The sequence below is a fragment of the Canis lupus genome, chromosome 15 (assembly GCF_003254725.2).
Source record: "Canis lupus dingo isolate Sandy chromosome 15, ASM325472v2, whole genome shotgun sequence".
NCBI classification, from domain to species: domain Eukaryota; kingdom Metazoa; phylum Chordata; class Mammalia; order Carnivora; family Canidae; genus Canis; species Canis lupus.
In genome coordinates, this window is record NC_064257.1 from 44,435,330 (window position 1) to 44,451,489 (window position 16,160).

General features: G+C 40.2%; 1 protein-coding gene and 1 long non-coding RNA gene across 10 annotated transcripts in view; one reads left to right on the plus strand and one right to left on the minus strand.

The window, feature by feature from the left end:
* Positions 1–16,160, minus strand: part of ZNF827 (zinc finger protein 827) — a 166,937-nt gene that overhangs the window by 86,797 nt on the left and 63,980 nt on the right. For all 8 annotated transcript variants that reach the window (XM_025438833.3, XM_025438835.3, XM_025438837.3 and 5 more), the window contains exon 5: positions 14,248–14,481. In XM_025438833.3, the coding sequence (XP_025294618.1) occupies positions 14,248–14,481 (234 nt within the window). The remainder of the gene's footprint in view (positions 1–14,247; positions 14,482–16,160) is intronic.
* LOC112654374 (uncharacterized) overlaps positions 1–16,160 on the plus strand; it is a 32,689-nt gene that overhangs the window by 9,785 nt on the left and 6,744 nt on the right. The window lies entirely within an intron of this gene.

Here is a 16,160-nt window from a genome sequence, read left to right on the forward strand (position 1 = left end):
CAGACAAGTTTAAAGTGTTTTCCTTGGGTGGTGCTAAATATTACTGAATCATGCCCCAAGGCTATCTCTGTTGAGAAGCCTGGACTATTTCTCTTCCACTGGTTGATGTTTTCAGCAGGCAGGGAAGGGCTGATCAGCATGGTGCACAGAGCAGGACCACACATACCAGGAGACACTGACCCAGGCACTAACCAACTAGAGTGAGGGAGTGAGGTATGGGTAGCGATAGATGAGGTGGGAAGAGAATGCAGGACCTGTGCAAGAGAAGGCACTGTTTTAGTCCCCATTATGCCCCTAGGACCTAAAGCAGAACTTAGAAAATAGCAGGAGCTCAATAAATATTTGTTGAATAAATGAGTAAGTGAAAGCAAACAAACAAAAATAAGGAAGGCCATAAAGAAATATAAAGAGGAGAACTGAAGTATAGAGTTCATTTAAAGCCCAAGAAATCTTTACATACTTGTGCCAGAAATAAAATCCCTCATAGCCAATGATAAAGGAGCTTTTGTTTTTGATAGAGCACTGTCCCTAGTACCATGCTTGTGGGAATCCTTAGATGGCGTGGAGGGCTGGGGGGGAACCATCTGATGGTGCAGAATGGTCCCTCTGGACTCTTAATTCCCCTTGGTTCTTGAAGGCATGGGTGCATGAGTATCTTCACAATGTATTCTGGCTGTGTTTCAACCTTCTTTTCCAAATGTTTTTTAAATCAAAGCTCCTTACAAGTAGCAATAAATGACTCATTTTAATTTCCCTTCCTTTCTCTGTTCCCGTGTCCTCTCCAGCGCAGGTGCTGAAGAGCAATAAAACAGCCAACTGGGGGCAGAAAGGGGTAGGGAGGTAGGGAAGTGGCAGGGAGGGGGAGGAGGAGGAAGGGGAAGGTAGTCCCAAAACTGAGAATGAGGCCCTAACGCGTGAACACTCACTGTCACACACAGGATGAAGACTTTTAGCTCTGGGTGTCACCAGGAAAGCTGAGAAAGAATCATATAGGAAGAGCTTTCTAACATATACAATGTGTTAGGAGAACATATTTTAAACAGCGTTAAAATAGGATCAACAGGGCGCAAAGGCTTCAGTACAAGTAATTGAAAGGAGACCACCATCTGTCTCGGTTAACTCATCCTCCTACTCCCCAGTTTTCTCCTTTATTTTCCACAGCTCTTTAAAACAAAGTGGAGGAAAAAAGGTATTATATACATATTACCCAATATGTGAACCAAATAAGCACTGATGAATTCCAAGTGAAGACTAATACCAATATTCAAATGTGCACAGTGAGGCATGATGCTTTCACCCTCAAAATAAGTCCCACAAATCACTGCAATCTCACCTTTCATTCTCAATGCTTAGTCTCTGCAGAGGGCCTATCTCCCTCTCAACCAGAGGGGCTATGAAGATACCTCTGGCTACATACATGTGGACCACAGGAAGCCTCCAGTCAGGCTGTCTCTGTGAATTTCCCCCACTCCAAAACACTACGAAGGATTTCTGGTAGCAACAGTAGGGAACTGTGTGTCTATGTTTAGGTAGGTTTATGGAGGTGAGTATGGTAGTAACAGGAAGTAAGGAAATGAGCTCATAATTTATTCTTTAAACAATGATCCTCAGCACCTGATTTTTGCCCTAAAATGAAATGTGGTGGGTCACAAATATATTCTATCACTCCTCCCCATTTCTCCAGCTGTGGAGATAAGTGATCCAGGCATATGGCAAGTCACAGGAAACCAGGAAATGTGCTTGAATCCAGCTGCTATCCTAAATTTAGAAAATAAGAAGTAAAGCACCTTACAGCACAAACTCAGGATGGCTTAGATTTGGGAAAAATAGATACATGGGTGGCATATATAGAATCATGAGGAGGGAAGACCAAGATCCCTTCAGAAAGAATGTCACTGGTCCTCACATTTAGATAAAGCAAAAATGCCACTTTTCAATCCTTTGTTTTCATGTAAGAATAATAGAAGCAGTAAGGGAGAAATAGAAACAAGCAAAGCCTGAAGTGAGTAGAAGGAAGGAAATAATAAAGATTAAGGCAGAAATAAATGAAATAGAGACTAAAAAGAACAATAGAACAGATAAATGAAACCTGAAGCTGGTTCTTTGAATGAAAAGATCAACAAAATTGACAAACTTTTAGCTAGACTCACCAAGAAAGAAAGAGGACTCAAATGAAATCAGAAATGAAAGAAAAATAATAATTATCACCACAAAAAATACGGAGGATTATAAAAGATTATCATGAAAAATTATATGCCAAAAATTGGATAACCTAAAAGAAATGGATACATTCTTAGAAACCTTCTAAAACTGGATAGGAAGAAATAGAAAATTTGAACAGACTGATTACTAGTAATGAAATTGAATCAGTAATCAAAAAACTTCCAACAAACAAAAGTCCAGGACAAGATGGTTTTACAGGTGAATTCTACCAAACATTTAAAGAAGAGTTAATACTTATTGTTCTCAAACTATTCTAAAATACAGAAGAAGAAGGAGGCAAGAGTGCACAATGGGAAAAAGTCTCTTCAATAAATGGTGCTGGGAAAAATGGACAGCTACATGCAAAAGAATGAAACTGAACCATTTTTTTTTTTACACTATACACAAAAATAAACTCAAAATGGATTAAAGACCTAAAGATGAGATCTGAAACCATAAAACTCCTCGAAGAAAACACAGGCAGTAATTTCTTTAACATTGGCCATAGAAACATTTTTCTAGATATGTCTGCTGAAGCACGTCTGCTGAAACAAGGGCAACAAAAGCAAAAGTAAACTACTGGGACTACATCATAATAAAAAGTTTTTGCACAGGGAAGGAAACATCAACAAAACAAAAAGGCAACCTACTGAATGGGAGAAGATATTTGCAAATGATATATCCATAAGGGGTTACTATCTAAAATATATAAAGAACTTACACAACTCAACACCAAGAAAGTTAATAATCCAATAAAAATGTGCAAATGACACAAACATTTTTCCAAAGAAGACATACAGATGGCCAACAGATACATGAAAAGATGCTCAACATCACTACTCATCAGGGAAATGCAAATCAAAACCACAATGAGATATTACCTTCTGTCAAAATGGCTAAAATCAACAATACAAGAAACAACAGATGTTGGTGAGGATTGGGAGAAAAAGGAACCCTCTCCCCACTGTTGGTGGGAATGCAAATTGCTGCAGCCACTGGAAAACAGTATGGAGGTTCCTCAGAAGATTAAAACCTGAATTACCATATGATGCAGTAATTCCACTACTAAGTATTTACCCAAAGAAAATGAAAACATTAATTCAAAAATATATATGCACCCCTGTTATTTACAATTGCTCAGATATGGAAGCAATCCAATTGTTCATTCGTAAATGAACAGATAAAGATGCGATGTGTGTACATACACACACAGTAGAATATTACTCAGCCATGAAAAAGAATGAGATCTTGCCATTTGTAACAACACGGATGAACCTACAGGCTATCACGTAAGTCAGTAAGTGAAAGACAAATATCATATGGTTTTACTAATTTGTGGAATTCAAGAAAAAAACATAAACAGGAAAAAAGACAAACAAAAAACCAGACTCTTAAATACAGAGAACAGACTGATGCTTGCCAGAGAAGAGGTAGGTGGGAGGATGGGTAAAACAGATAATGGAGATTAAGAGTACACTTATCTTGATGAGCACTGAATAATGTATAGAATTGCTGAATTATTAAATTGTACACCTAAAACTAAGAGAACACTACAACTTTTAAAATTTAGAAAAAACAAAAAAACAGAAGCCATAAAGGAGAAATCGTTCACTTCATGAAAGTTTCCCATTCTTGGGCCATTATGGACATCCCCTACTCCACGGAAACAGATCCCATCGCTCTCAGATTGTGGGTGTCTTCTGGTACTCAGTGCACTGAGTGGCCCAGGCACTGCCACTCACTTGAGCCTTGGGCAATGTGGCCACTCAGCAGTGGTTAGGCCACCTGGCAGTGGAGAAAGGATTCCTTTCTTCAGGGGTAGATCGGTGATACCAGTTTGTATGAAGAGGAGCACGGAATCCATGGGGTTTAATTATACATGTGAACGTACCCCTTCCTTGATGTTCATAAGTCGAAGGTGAAAGGTTAATATGGCAATGAAGAGAAAAGCTGTGGAATGAGAACATTTTAGATATTTTGTTGAGGGAAATAATGGTCACGCTCTTCCTCACAAGACTACAACTGTGGTAACAACATATAGCCAAAAAGGCTGGGGTAAGAACCACAAAAAGCTAGAGCAGTAGAGGAGATCCTAATGCAGTGATAGGATACACAGCTTCCACCTAGCAGGGGCATTTGTCCTCTGTGTGAAAAATGGAAGAGAATGTTTTCACTGGTGACTCAAATATTTACATCCACACTGCAACTGGATCCCTCAGAAAATAAAGCTTCTTCTTAGAGTTATCACCATTGAATAGTATCTATTAGTGGTTTCTCAATACAAACTGCACTACAGTTTGTGCCCTGGATAACATCTGTAGTCATTTATGCAGGGAAACAGAAAACAACAGAGGAATCAGGAGGGCACACTATCCAACTGCAAGCACATTTTCTAGGTGTCATTCTCCATTCTTTGCTCAGTATTACAAAGGAAGATCTGGAACACCTCCACGTCATCCTACCCTGTCTGTACCCCTCCCCACCCTATAGCCCCACCCTCAACCTTTGCAGCAGTGATCAAACCCCTCCCTCCCCCAGATTGGCCAAACAGAAAAGGAATCTTTCATGAAGGTGGAGCCTATGAAATTCCTTTCAGAGTTCTTGCCTGGTTTCTGGAAACACACGCCAATACAAATTTTCGTGGCTACATTAATATATGCAGCTATGCATTAGGGAGATGATAATAAAACAAGAACCCTTTTGAGTGCAGTCTTTCTGAGTCCCAGGCCGCGTGTGGGAGGCGGAGGAAGCCAGGTCAAGAAAGCAAAAGGGTGACCAGTGGGGTGAAGGCTCTAGGGGGAAAAGGAGGTGCAGAGGCACTGGCCCTGGGGGCAACAGCCAGAAGAGTTCCCACAGGAGGTGGGGAGCAGCATCAGCTATTCAGGTGTGTGCCTCCAAGATTTGTAAGCTGAGTGTGAAATTCTGAAAGGAGTAGAAGGGTACCTACTAGTCAAAGAGGGAGGGTAATACCAGTTAATGGTGGGAGAATCTGTTCCAAACAAGTTCCCTCTTCTTGCTGGGAAAAGCTGCACAGAGCTCAGCGCTAGCTCAAAAGGCAGGTCAATAAACCACTGTATTTCTGTTGAGTTTAACAAGATCTAGACCTTCAAGAAAAGGATTCTCTTTGGTATATAAGCATGTCACATTTTTTATCTTATTAAAGTGATCTAGTCCCTGTTTGTATAAGACATAGTTTTCACACTGAAAATACCTTCAATTCTCACTAAGTTTTCAAGTCCTAAAAGAAGAGTCTAATTCTTTAAGATTTAACTCAGGGCACCTGGGTGGCTCAGACAGTTAAGTGTCCACCTTGGGCTTGGGTCATGATCTCAGATCCTGGGATCGAGCCCCATGTTGGGCTCCCTGCTCAACGAGGAATCTGCTTCTCCCTCTCCTCTCCCACTGCTCATGCTCTCGCTCTCTCTCTCAAATAAATAAAAAAGTCTTAAAAAGAAAAGATTTAACTTCCTTAATTATGGGTTTTCTGTGTATATGTGTATACATGCATATACATATTCACATATATATACATACACAAGCATATCCCAAGAGTTGCTTATGATGTATATGGCATGAGGAAAGTGATCTGGCCATTAGCTGTAAACCCATTACTCACATTCATTATAAGTCATTTAAAAAGTTGACATATGGGACACGTGGGTGGCTCAGTCAGTGAGGCGTCTGATTCTTGATTTCGGCTTAGGTCATAATCTCAGGGTCGTGAGATCAAGCCACGTCAGGCTCTGTGCTCAGCAGGGAGTCTGTTTCAGATTCTTTCTCTCCCTCTGCCCCTCCCCCTACTCCCTCTCTCACTCTCTCTAAAATAAATAAAGAAATCTTAAAAAAAAAAAGAATTGACATACAAATATTCTTTGCCATCAGGTGAACTACAGAATGCTATTGCAAAAATATAGAAATCAGGTAAATTCCACTATGAGGTCTGTATTCAATAAATTAGTTTTCATAGGCTTTATATCTGAAACTTAAATGCTGCCCTCATTTAAGTAAAGACACTATTTCATTTTAATATTAAACAAGTCTCCACTTTGACTTAAGTTTTGGAATCAAGGAAAATGTGATGGTGCTCACAAGCAACAAAAGAAAGGAGAGGTAAACTGGACTACAACATCAAAATTAAAATATTTTGTGCTACAAATCATATTATTAAGAAAATGAAAAGACAATTAGCAGAATAGGAGAAAGTATTTGCAAATCATACATCTGCTAAGAGGCTTCTATTCGAATATCTAAGAAACTTTCACAACTCAAAAATAAAAGGACAAATAACTTAAAAAGCAGGAAAAGGACTTGAATAGACATTTCTCCAAAGAAGATACACCAATGTCTGATAAGCACATGAAAATATACTCAACATCTTAAGTCATCAGGGAAAAGCAAATCAAAACCACAGTGAAATACTAGTTCATACCCACTATGATGGTTATAAAAAAAAAAAAAAAAAAGACAGACAATAATAAGTTTTGGCAAGTATGTGGAAAAATTAGAACTCTCATACATTGCTGGTGGGGATGTAAAATGGTGCATCTGCTTTGGCAAACAGCTTAGCATTTCCTCAAAATGTTAACCATAGAGTTACCATTTGATTCAGCAGTTCCACTCCTAGGTATATACCTAAGAGAAACTAAACATATGCCCACAAGAAAAATTTGTACATGAATGTTCATAGCAGTCAAAAATTGGGCAACAACCAAATGTTAATCGGCAGATGACTCAATAAACAAAATGTGGTATGTGTCCATTTTATGCCATATATAAAATCAACATTACAGTATTGGCATATTTATTCCAATAATATTCGATGGAATATTATTCAGCCATAAAAAGGAATGAAGTACGATAATCAGATGAACAACACAGATGAACTTTAAGAACATTATGCTAAGTGAAAGAAGTCAGTTACAAAAGACCATATATTGTATGCTTTCATTCATATGAAATGTACAGAACAGTCAAATCTATATAGAGAAATAGCAGATTAGTGGTTACCTAGGGTTGGGGGTGACATGGGGATGGGTAAGGAATGACTGCTAATGGGTATGGAGTTCTTTTTGGGGTGATGAAAATGTTCCATAACTAGATACGGCAATGGCTGCATAATTCTATGAATATATTAAAAACTACTGAACTGTATACTTCAAATTGGTAAATTTTATGGCATTGAATTATCTCTCAATAAAGATGTTTTTAAAAATGAAATAGTGCTTAAAAATCAGTCTAGAAGTCCCCTCAAAAACGTATAACAGTGTGAAATGAATAAATTCTTAGAAAAGTAGTAGACCACTGGATTCAATCAATTCAATTTCTCCAGGTGCTCAAAAAAGTTGAAGTGAAAAAAAGAACTTCTCATTTCAGGCTGAGTAGGCTACGCCACTTGACATTTTTATGCCCTCAGATTCTTCAGTACCCTGTACTTGACAGTGTGATAAATAGACAATATTAATAAAAGAAATAAAGTGCTTTTCAACTGACTTCAAAATTATTCTTTACATCTTCTCCACTACTTTGCTGATATGTCCACCTGTTTGCTTTTGGACTGAACTCTACTTTCGGCCTGATGTGAGCAGTAGAACCACCATGAACTAGGTGCGATGAGGCCTTCCATGTTCTTTCCACCACTTAATTAGGTAACTTATAGGTCTGAGGGAGGCAAATGTAACCTGACATTAATATAAAACTGAATCATCTACTTTCCATCCTTGTAGATTATTATAGAAGCCATCCTGTTCATCAAGTTTGATGGACTACAATTTTCCAAAGGAGAAATCCTAAATAGAACAGTGAATAGTTTTTGCTCTGAAAAACTGTTTAGCTAAAATCTCTTGCTTATCTTGAGGAATTCTTTAGAATACGACAGTTTCTGACAGGGTCTTTGATTTGCAGGGAAGGGAGATAGGAGGAGCTTTTTCTTCTTAAAAACTAAACAAACAAGACAAAAGCCAACATCGCCCACGAACAATCATGAAATTTAACAACAAAGAACACCGGAAAAAAAAGCAGTATTAATCTGAGGCTCACAACCAACACTATCTTGATTAGGTGCATGTTCCCTTCCAAAAAAAGTTTCCCAGATACCATTATTGCATAATAAGTGAAAAAGAATCTCTACTGAAGAGATGCTCTTCTTAAAAGTAAAATGTACATTCGATAGACTGTTGTTTTCTGTCAGCTTTAGTCTAAGGCAATCTTCTCAGATGGGCAAAACTTATTTCTTTAATTAACCATTTCCTTGGCACGGTGCTTCTCAAAACTTAGCTGTCAGCATCACATGGAGGGCTGGCAAAAATACAGACAGCTGGGCCTCCAACCTCAAGAGTTTCAATGAGGTCCAGAGTAGAGTTCAAGAATTTGCATTTCTCCCCCACCCATGCTGATTCGGCCAGTCTGAGGACCGAGGACCATACTTTTTTTTTTTTTTTTTTCTGGGGACCATACTTTGAGAAGCACTGCCTCAGTACCGTGAGAGGCTGGCTAGGCAAAGTCCTGGCTGGGTGGGTCTTCCCCAAAGACTCTACCAGAAAAGAAAGGTAAAAGTCATCCGAAGGCCAAAACACATTTACATTTAGTATTTAAATAACAGCAATTACCATGGTCTGCTCCTCAAACTTTTGTGGTTCATACATATTGTTTGTCTTCCTGGTTTCATGCCACCCCCATCCTTGCCCACCCAAGATGCCTTTCTAGGGGGTTCTTCTCCCTCCCAGCCATCCTGTATGACCGCAGCCATGTCTGCCCAACATGCCATTAGCCCTAGTGGCAGTACAAGTTTCCATTAGTGGATCCCAACTGGACCTGAGGCAATCAGCTGGAATTTGGAATTGGGACTAAGAAATTTCTGTCTGGCTCCTTTTTTGAACAAGAAGCAAACTCGGAAGCTGCAAGAAATTGTCTTTTTCCACCATGTGAACTGGGTAGCAGAAAAAGTCCATTTGCCCACACAGAGAAGCAAGGATGAGGTAGGGAGGGAGAGCTTCCTGGTTTCCACGTGGTCCTCCAGATCCTGGCTTATGTGAAGGCCTTACAGCCTTCTCCATCCCTGCCCTCGGATTCTGTAAATTAACCCCAAACCTGCACGTTCTATTAAATTCCCCTCGTTTGCCTGAACTGGCTGAAGAAGATCTATTGTGTACAACCACAAGGGTCCTAATTAAAACTATTCATAAAGTCAATTTTGGGGTCTCTCTGTTTCAGTTCATCCCAGAGATTAAGCTCACCTTAAACTTCATCTTACTCAAGTTTGCCGGCTTCTAAATATTTCATAGCTGTGGAGCACCTGGCTGGCTCAGTTAGTGGAACATGCAACTCTTGATTTCTGGGTCGTGAGTTCAAGCCCCACATTGACGGTAGACATTACTTAAAAAAAAAAATACTGGGGGGGCCTGTGTGGCTCAATTGGTTAAGTGTCTTCCCTAAGCTCAGGTCATGATCCTGGGGTCCTGGGATGGAGCCCTGCCATCGGGCTCCCTGCTCAGTGGGGAGTCTGCTTCTCCCTCTGCCATTCGCTCAGGCGTGCATGCTCTCTCTCCCACTCTCTCGCTCACACTCCCTCAAATAAATAAATAAAATCTTTTGAAAAAGTACTAAATAAATAAATAGATATTTCAGAGCTGAAGCCCTATCTTACTCAGGAGATTTCCTGAACCCAACATCTCTATGTATTTCAAATCCATGGTCTACTTGGATTTTTCTAGGTGAGGCAATTATAATTTATATTTTTCTCCAAGACGAGACTGGGATAAATGAATACAAATCGGAAATGAATATAAATCCACCTGGTTTCCTTCTTTGTGCACAGAAATAAGAAAACCTACAGAAGTGTCTCCAATTAAGGCCTAATATGAAGTTTTATTTACCATGTTAGGTAAATTTAAGTGCTTAATTTTTCACTAGTTTCAAAAATAACTTCAGCCTTTATTTTTGTGGAATTCACGTTTCAAATGGCATTCTTAATCTGCTTCAACCACGTACACTGTACATTTTATGTATTCATTCCCACACAAACATGTGGCTTCCCAGAAGGAGAAGGGGCATTTCTTTATCTCTGTGTGCCTAGCTACTTCTCTTACAGCCCACCAGAGACAGATCAGATTTTGTGTCATCTTCAGTATTGCATCACATCTGTGATAACACATCTGTTCCAGAAGTTTGTGAAGTCACTTGATGTTGCAAAACCAGGGTTTCACAGCAACCGGATTTTCTTCGTCTGTCTAATGTTACATATCCCCTGTACTGAGCTTCAGGATTCTGGCCTCCTGAATCACGACTTCTGGGAATTATCTTTGGCAACTCTGCGCGTTAGCAGAAAAGTCTGATTGTTTTGGCTGCCTTGTGTCACATAACAACAGGTAGTCACAGACATCCAGCAGTTCCCTCAGAGTGGGTTGCTTTCTTTATGGTAATCAATTTACTTGGCCCAGCTGTCAGGCACTTGACTTCCCAATTAACAACTGGAAGGAGAACTTGAGCCCCAGGAAGGAAGAAACCTCAGATTTTCCCAACACACAGTTAATGAAGAATTTAGCCTAGCCTCTACCTCATCTGTGTTTTTCCCATAAAATGTAAATGTCAATTTGAAAAACAATATACGTACAGACATTTCTCCACATGGGAAAGTTTCACATGATGTTTGACTGGGCCCTGTGCCTAATGTCCATCATTAAGGAGTTAACACAAATTAATTTAAACCTGGAAATGAAGCAGCCAAAACTGTTGACCCGTTTCCTCTTATGGATTCAATGAAAAGACTAAGAGGGCCTACACTACAGATCATAGCTTCTAATCTCAAGGAAACAAATAACAAAGCAGAAAAATCCTTTTCTTCCAACATCTTGGCTGTTCCTTTGGTCAATACTGGAAGAAGAAACAAAATGTGCGATATATGCATGGGGCATACTTTTCAAATTCACCCAACTCTTCCTGGCCAAAAGGATTTCCCTCAATGTGGCAAAAGGCTATAAATGAAAATTGGCAAGGCAGGAAGCAACAGAGACTCACGTTCATGAGAATGCCCACAGCAAGGCTCTGGGGTATCAGCTGAGGTGAACCTAAGGCAGCCCTGACTAACCTGCATGGCTGCTATGGGAAATGAATCACCCCTCTTGTCTACAAAGGGACAGGAACTATTGTGGAAAAGGTACCTTGAAGACACTGACAGGTCCTTTCCGTGGATGTCTTTCAAGACATGAATACTGAAATTGCTAAACTGCATCTTGAGGAAAGAGAGCATAGGAAGTTTTTCCCTAACATCCTTCTTCCAAGAGCACTGATCCACCTATGATTAGAAACTCTAGTATCCACTTTAAACCCAGTAAAGGGTGAGTCCCCTTTACCTTGTGGCTTAGGAATGAAAAGACAGTTGTTTTTAAGTCACGTGTCTATTTTTAGGACCAACTGGAAACTTCTTCACAGTTTACCTGATTATAATCTGCTAGAGTGTAGAAGCATGGAGTTCTAAGTGCAAAACATTTATGGAATGGATTCCATCGCCCTGGACTACTCCCGACTAGACCATACACATCTAGAGGACAGGGGCTGGGATGCTTTTTCTTCTACCTAAGTCTCTTACACAAAGAATGTTGCCCCCCCCCTCCAAAAAAAAAAGTTATCTTAGTCTTTCAAACAAGTTTTCGTTTCTACACTAGGAAGCAGGGTAGATACCTTTGGAAATATGACTATGTCATCCAATCAACTGTCGTTGAACCCCACAGCACAAAAACTCAACAAGAGTCAACATAAACATTTAAAAGAGCCATTGCTGTCCACAAATATCACTACATGTGCACGGCTGTATGGCCATATTCTATTTGAGGGATCTCATTATTATCTAGGAAATGATTTCATACTACAGTGTCCCAAATCACTTCGGCTAAAAGGATTAGGATAAAATGTCTTCCTGAAGAAAATCTTCCCTGAAATCTCATTTTTGCATATTATCTTTTGGTGCCATCCCATCTTTCTCTGCTCACAATACAGGTGGCACAGCCGCCTCTGAAACAGAAATAGCACATGCAAGGAGCCTACCAACAGGAGTCACCATTGGAAGAGGGTCACTGCAATGGGAAAGTCTATGCTACAGAAGAAGAATCAAAGAGCTATGTGACTCCTGTGAATTGCTTGGAAAAACAACAGACACATTGTTCTATATCACTGAGACCTTTTTTTTTTTAAGATTTTATTTATTTATCCATGAGGAGACACACACACACAGAGAGAGAGAGAGAGAGAGAGAGAGAGAGAGAGGCAGAGACACAGGCAGAAGGAGAAGCAGGCTCCATGCAGAGAGCCTGATGTGGGACTCGATCCCGGGTCTCCAGGATCACACCCTGGGCCGAAGGCGGCGCTAAACTCCTGAGCTACCAGGCTGCCCTCACTGAGACCTTTTGACACAGGAAGGAGGGCTTAAGTATAAGAAAATATGTTGGCCTGAACATATTTTTAAACTTTCAGCTTTCAGCAATCAGCTCAGTCTGCTAGAGAGAAGCTTCACTATCATTGCAAAGTTTAGAAAAATGGGGCTATAATAAGGATGTAATAACTGTAGTATGCTTTATCTATACCAAATCATGTTCCCTTGAAGTTCCAGTGTGTTCTAAATTAACATCAAAGGGAAGAATTCTTAACCCCACCAACTGGCATACACAGGAATTTCAACTGCTCTGACATAATAATGGCTCTAAGTAAATCGCTCTTAATTTCTTACTATCCAACCTACTGTTCAACCAGAAATAGTCAGAATTGCTGAGAGGATTACAGGGAAGGAGTATCCCTAATGTATCTCTTGCTTTCATCCTCCAAGTACAGCAAACTGCAAACTGAAAACAGCTTTCCATTCATATTAGCACTCTGAATAGTTTCTAAAAAAAATCACCTTTAGTGAACTGAGGCTGGGATATGGCCTAGTTAATATTATTGATACAATTCTTCATTCCATGCTCTGGAAGTCATATTTTGAATTTACTTTTTTAAAAAAGATTTTATTTATTTATTCATGAGAGACACAGAGAGAGGTAGACACATAGGCAGAGGAAGAAGCAGACTTCCTGCGAGGATCCTGATGTGGGTCTTGATCCTGGGACTCCGGGATCTTGACCTGAACCAAAGCAGACGATCAACCACTGAGCCACCCAGGCACCCCATACTTTTGAATTTAAAAGACACTAAATTTTTTACCTGTTTTGAAGGGGCAGATGGGACACTGTGTGGAAAAGAACCCAAAATACAGGAATTTCAAATTATAACCCATTTCCCAACCTCCGACAGGCTGGGATTACATTTAGAAACTACTAAAAAATTATTCATTCATTGTTAAGAACTTGGATTAATTATTGTAATAGTCCACTATGACATTTTCTCTTCGTAAAATCTCTTATTGCTATTTTATTGCTAATTACTGCAAGCACCACCTCAACTGCTTATTAAGTTAAAAATACTTTTAATGGTTCTTAAAGAATACAGAATAAATACACACAAAAAGAAAGGCAGCCCCAGTGGCCCAGTGGTTTAGCGCTGCCTTCATCCTGGGGTGTGATCCTGGAGACCCGGGATCGAGTCCCACATCAGGCTCCCTGCATGGAGCCTGCTTCTCCCTCTGCCTGTGTTTCTGCCTCTCTCTCTCCTCTCTGTGTTTCTCATGAACAAATCTTTAAAAAAAAAAAAAGAAAAAGAAAAAGAAAGGTGCTCTATTAAGAAAGAATAGGTATTTTGATCAATTTGCAGAAATGCTTTGAATATCATTAGAACCCACTTAAGATTATGACCTGCATCGTCTTAGAAAGCAGCAGTGTTTCCCAACAATTTCCAGGGAAAGAAGGCAGTATTTAACAAGACAGGTACACAGACAACATCCGCAAACAAACTCATACACACAACACAGGAATGTAAGGCAAGTCATCCAATCATTCCTGAATTTGTCTCAATAATGTGATATTGCTACCATTAGGCTAATTATAATTCATGCAGGAAGCAGCCCAGTTGGCTGCAAATGAAATGATCAGAATATTTTAGAATATTTTAGAATAAATCAAGTACCTGATAGTTTCATGAGAAGTTCAGAGGCTGCTTTGACAGACATATCCCGCCTTAGCACATTCCCCTTCCCTTCCTGGGGCTTAAGGGTGTCTTCAGAGATGCTGGAGGCTGGCACTTCCGATTCCGGGCTGAACACATAGCTGGACCGAGGCAAAGTGGCGCTTAAGGCCTCCTCTTCCTTAGGCTCCTCTTTCACTTTAAAATTAAGATTCATGGGCTCCTTCTGATTCGCAGCTGTCAAAAGAAGAAAGGCATTGTATATATATACATATACAAAAGGCCACTCCCCCTCTGAGCTGCCCCGGACTTAATGAAATACGGAATGCACAATCACAGTGTGCTAGCAGCAGGAGGGACCACAACCTCATCAAAATAGGCTGGGACCTGGGCAGAAAAAAATACGGTACACTCCATGAGCACAGGACTCTGAAGAATGTGGGCTTCTGAATCTTCGGAAGCTATCATCTTTTAAGAAGTGCTGCCTCTACAAAGTGGACATTTTCTCTCTGGTTTCCCTAAACATCTTATTTCCTGTATATGCTGCTGCCTCCCTGACCTATGAGCCTTCTCCCCACTTAGTCCTATTATAAAATAATGCTTTCAGGCAATTATTCTGCCATAAAATATTCAATATAAACATGAGTCAGAGGCAATACCCAAAGCAAAAACCTGGAATGGGGTAGTAAGGTGATGAAGAATCTGCCAGAGAGAAGCTCAGACTAGAGATACTCCAATTCTCATTATTATGAATGGATGCTCCTGACCCATGAGCCCTGGGGCACACATGTGGAACTGTTTTCCCAGTCACAGTAAATAAATCCATATCTGTAGCTCAAGTCATCTTTGGGTCCATGATGGGCTTTTTTTTTCCCCTAAGATTTTATTTTTAAGTGATTTCCACACCCAACGTGGGGCTCGAACTCACAACCCTGAGATCAAGAGTAGCATGCTCCACCAACTGAGCCAGCCAGGTGCCCCTCACAATGGGCATTTTTAAAAAAGAAAATCTTTTATTTTGAAATAGTTTCAGACTTATAGAGAAGTTGCAAAGATGGTTCAAGGAGTTCCCATATATTCTTCACCCCGCATTCTCTGATGTTCACATCTTACATAACCATGGTGCATTTGTCAGAACTAAGAAATTCACATTGCTATGATCTAAACTCCAGATTTTATTCAGATTTCACCAGTTTTTCCACTAATGTCCTTTTTCCATTTTTAGCATGGTTGGTTCGAGTGGAGAGTGTGGTCAGGGCAGAGCTAACTGGCCTATTATGGGATGGCTTCTGTGGCTTGGCTACCCCATAGCAGCAGGCCTTCACCCACTGAGCTGTATGCTCCCAGGGAAAGACCAAGGAGGAGGACAAGCATCTTCGTCCACCACTGGCCACTTTCCCAAGCATCTAGCTCCCCTTTTATGGGCCATGCAGTAGGAACTTCAGGTTGGTTGTATTAGATGTGTTTGTCTTTTAAGAAAGAAGATCCATCCTAATACAGAAGTCTTAGTAACACTTATGAGAGTGAGTCTGAAGCCCATTTCTGCTTAACAAGTAAGAATGAAAACAAATCCCCAAAGCAAGCACTTGTAACCTGTTGTCCACCACCTACCCTAGGCCAGTACTCAAGCACAAAGTCCTTTCTCCCTTGTGCCCTCTAAGGGTATACATTCTGGAATCACAAGTTCACACAGACCAGCATAATTAGAAACTGGACTCTGGAGGGCTAAGATGACAGCCTGGAATTTTGGAAGTTTTAGAAGTTTTACCACCAGAAAGATGCAGAGCAGTTCCAAGAGCTGCCCACTTTGTGTCCCTCACTCATTTTTACCTTTACCTACTTCCACCATACCACTCCTCCACTTCTGGTCCCTGTGCTATAACAACACTTGACTGTAAATTGACCTTCAAGCACTG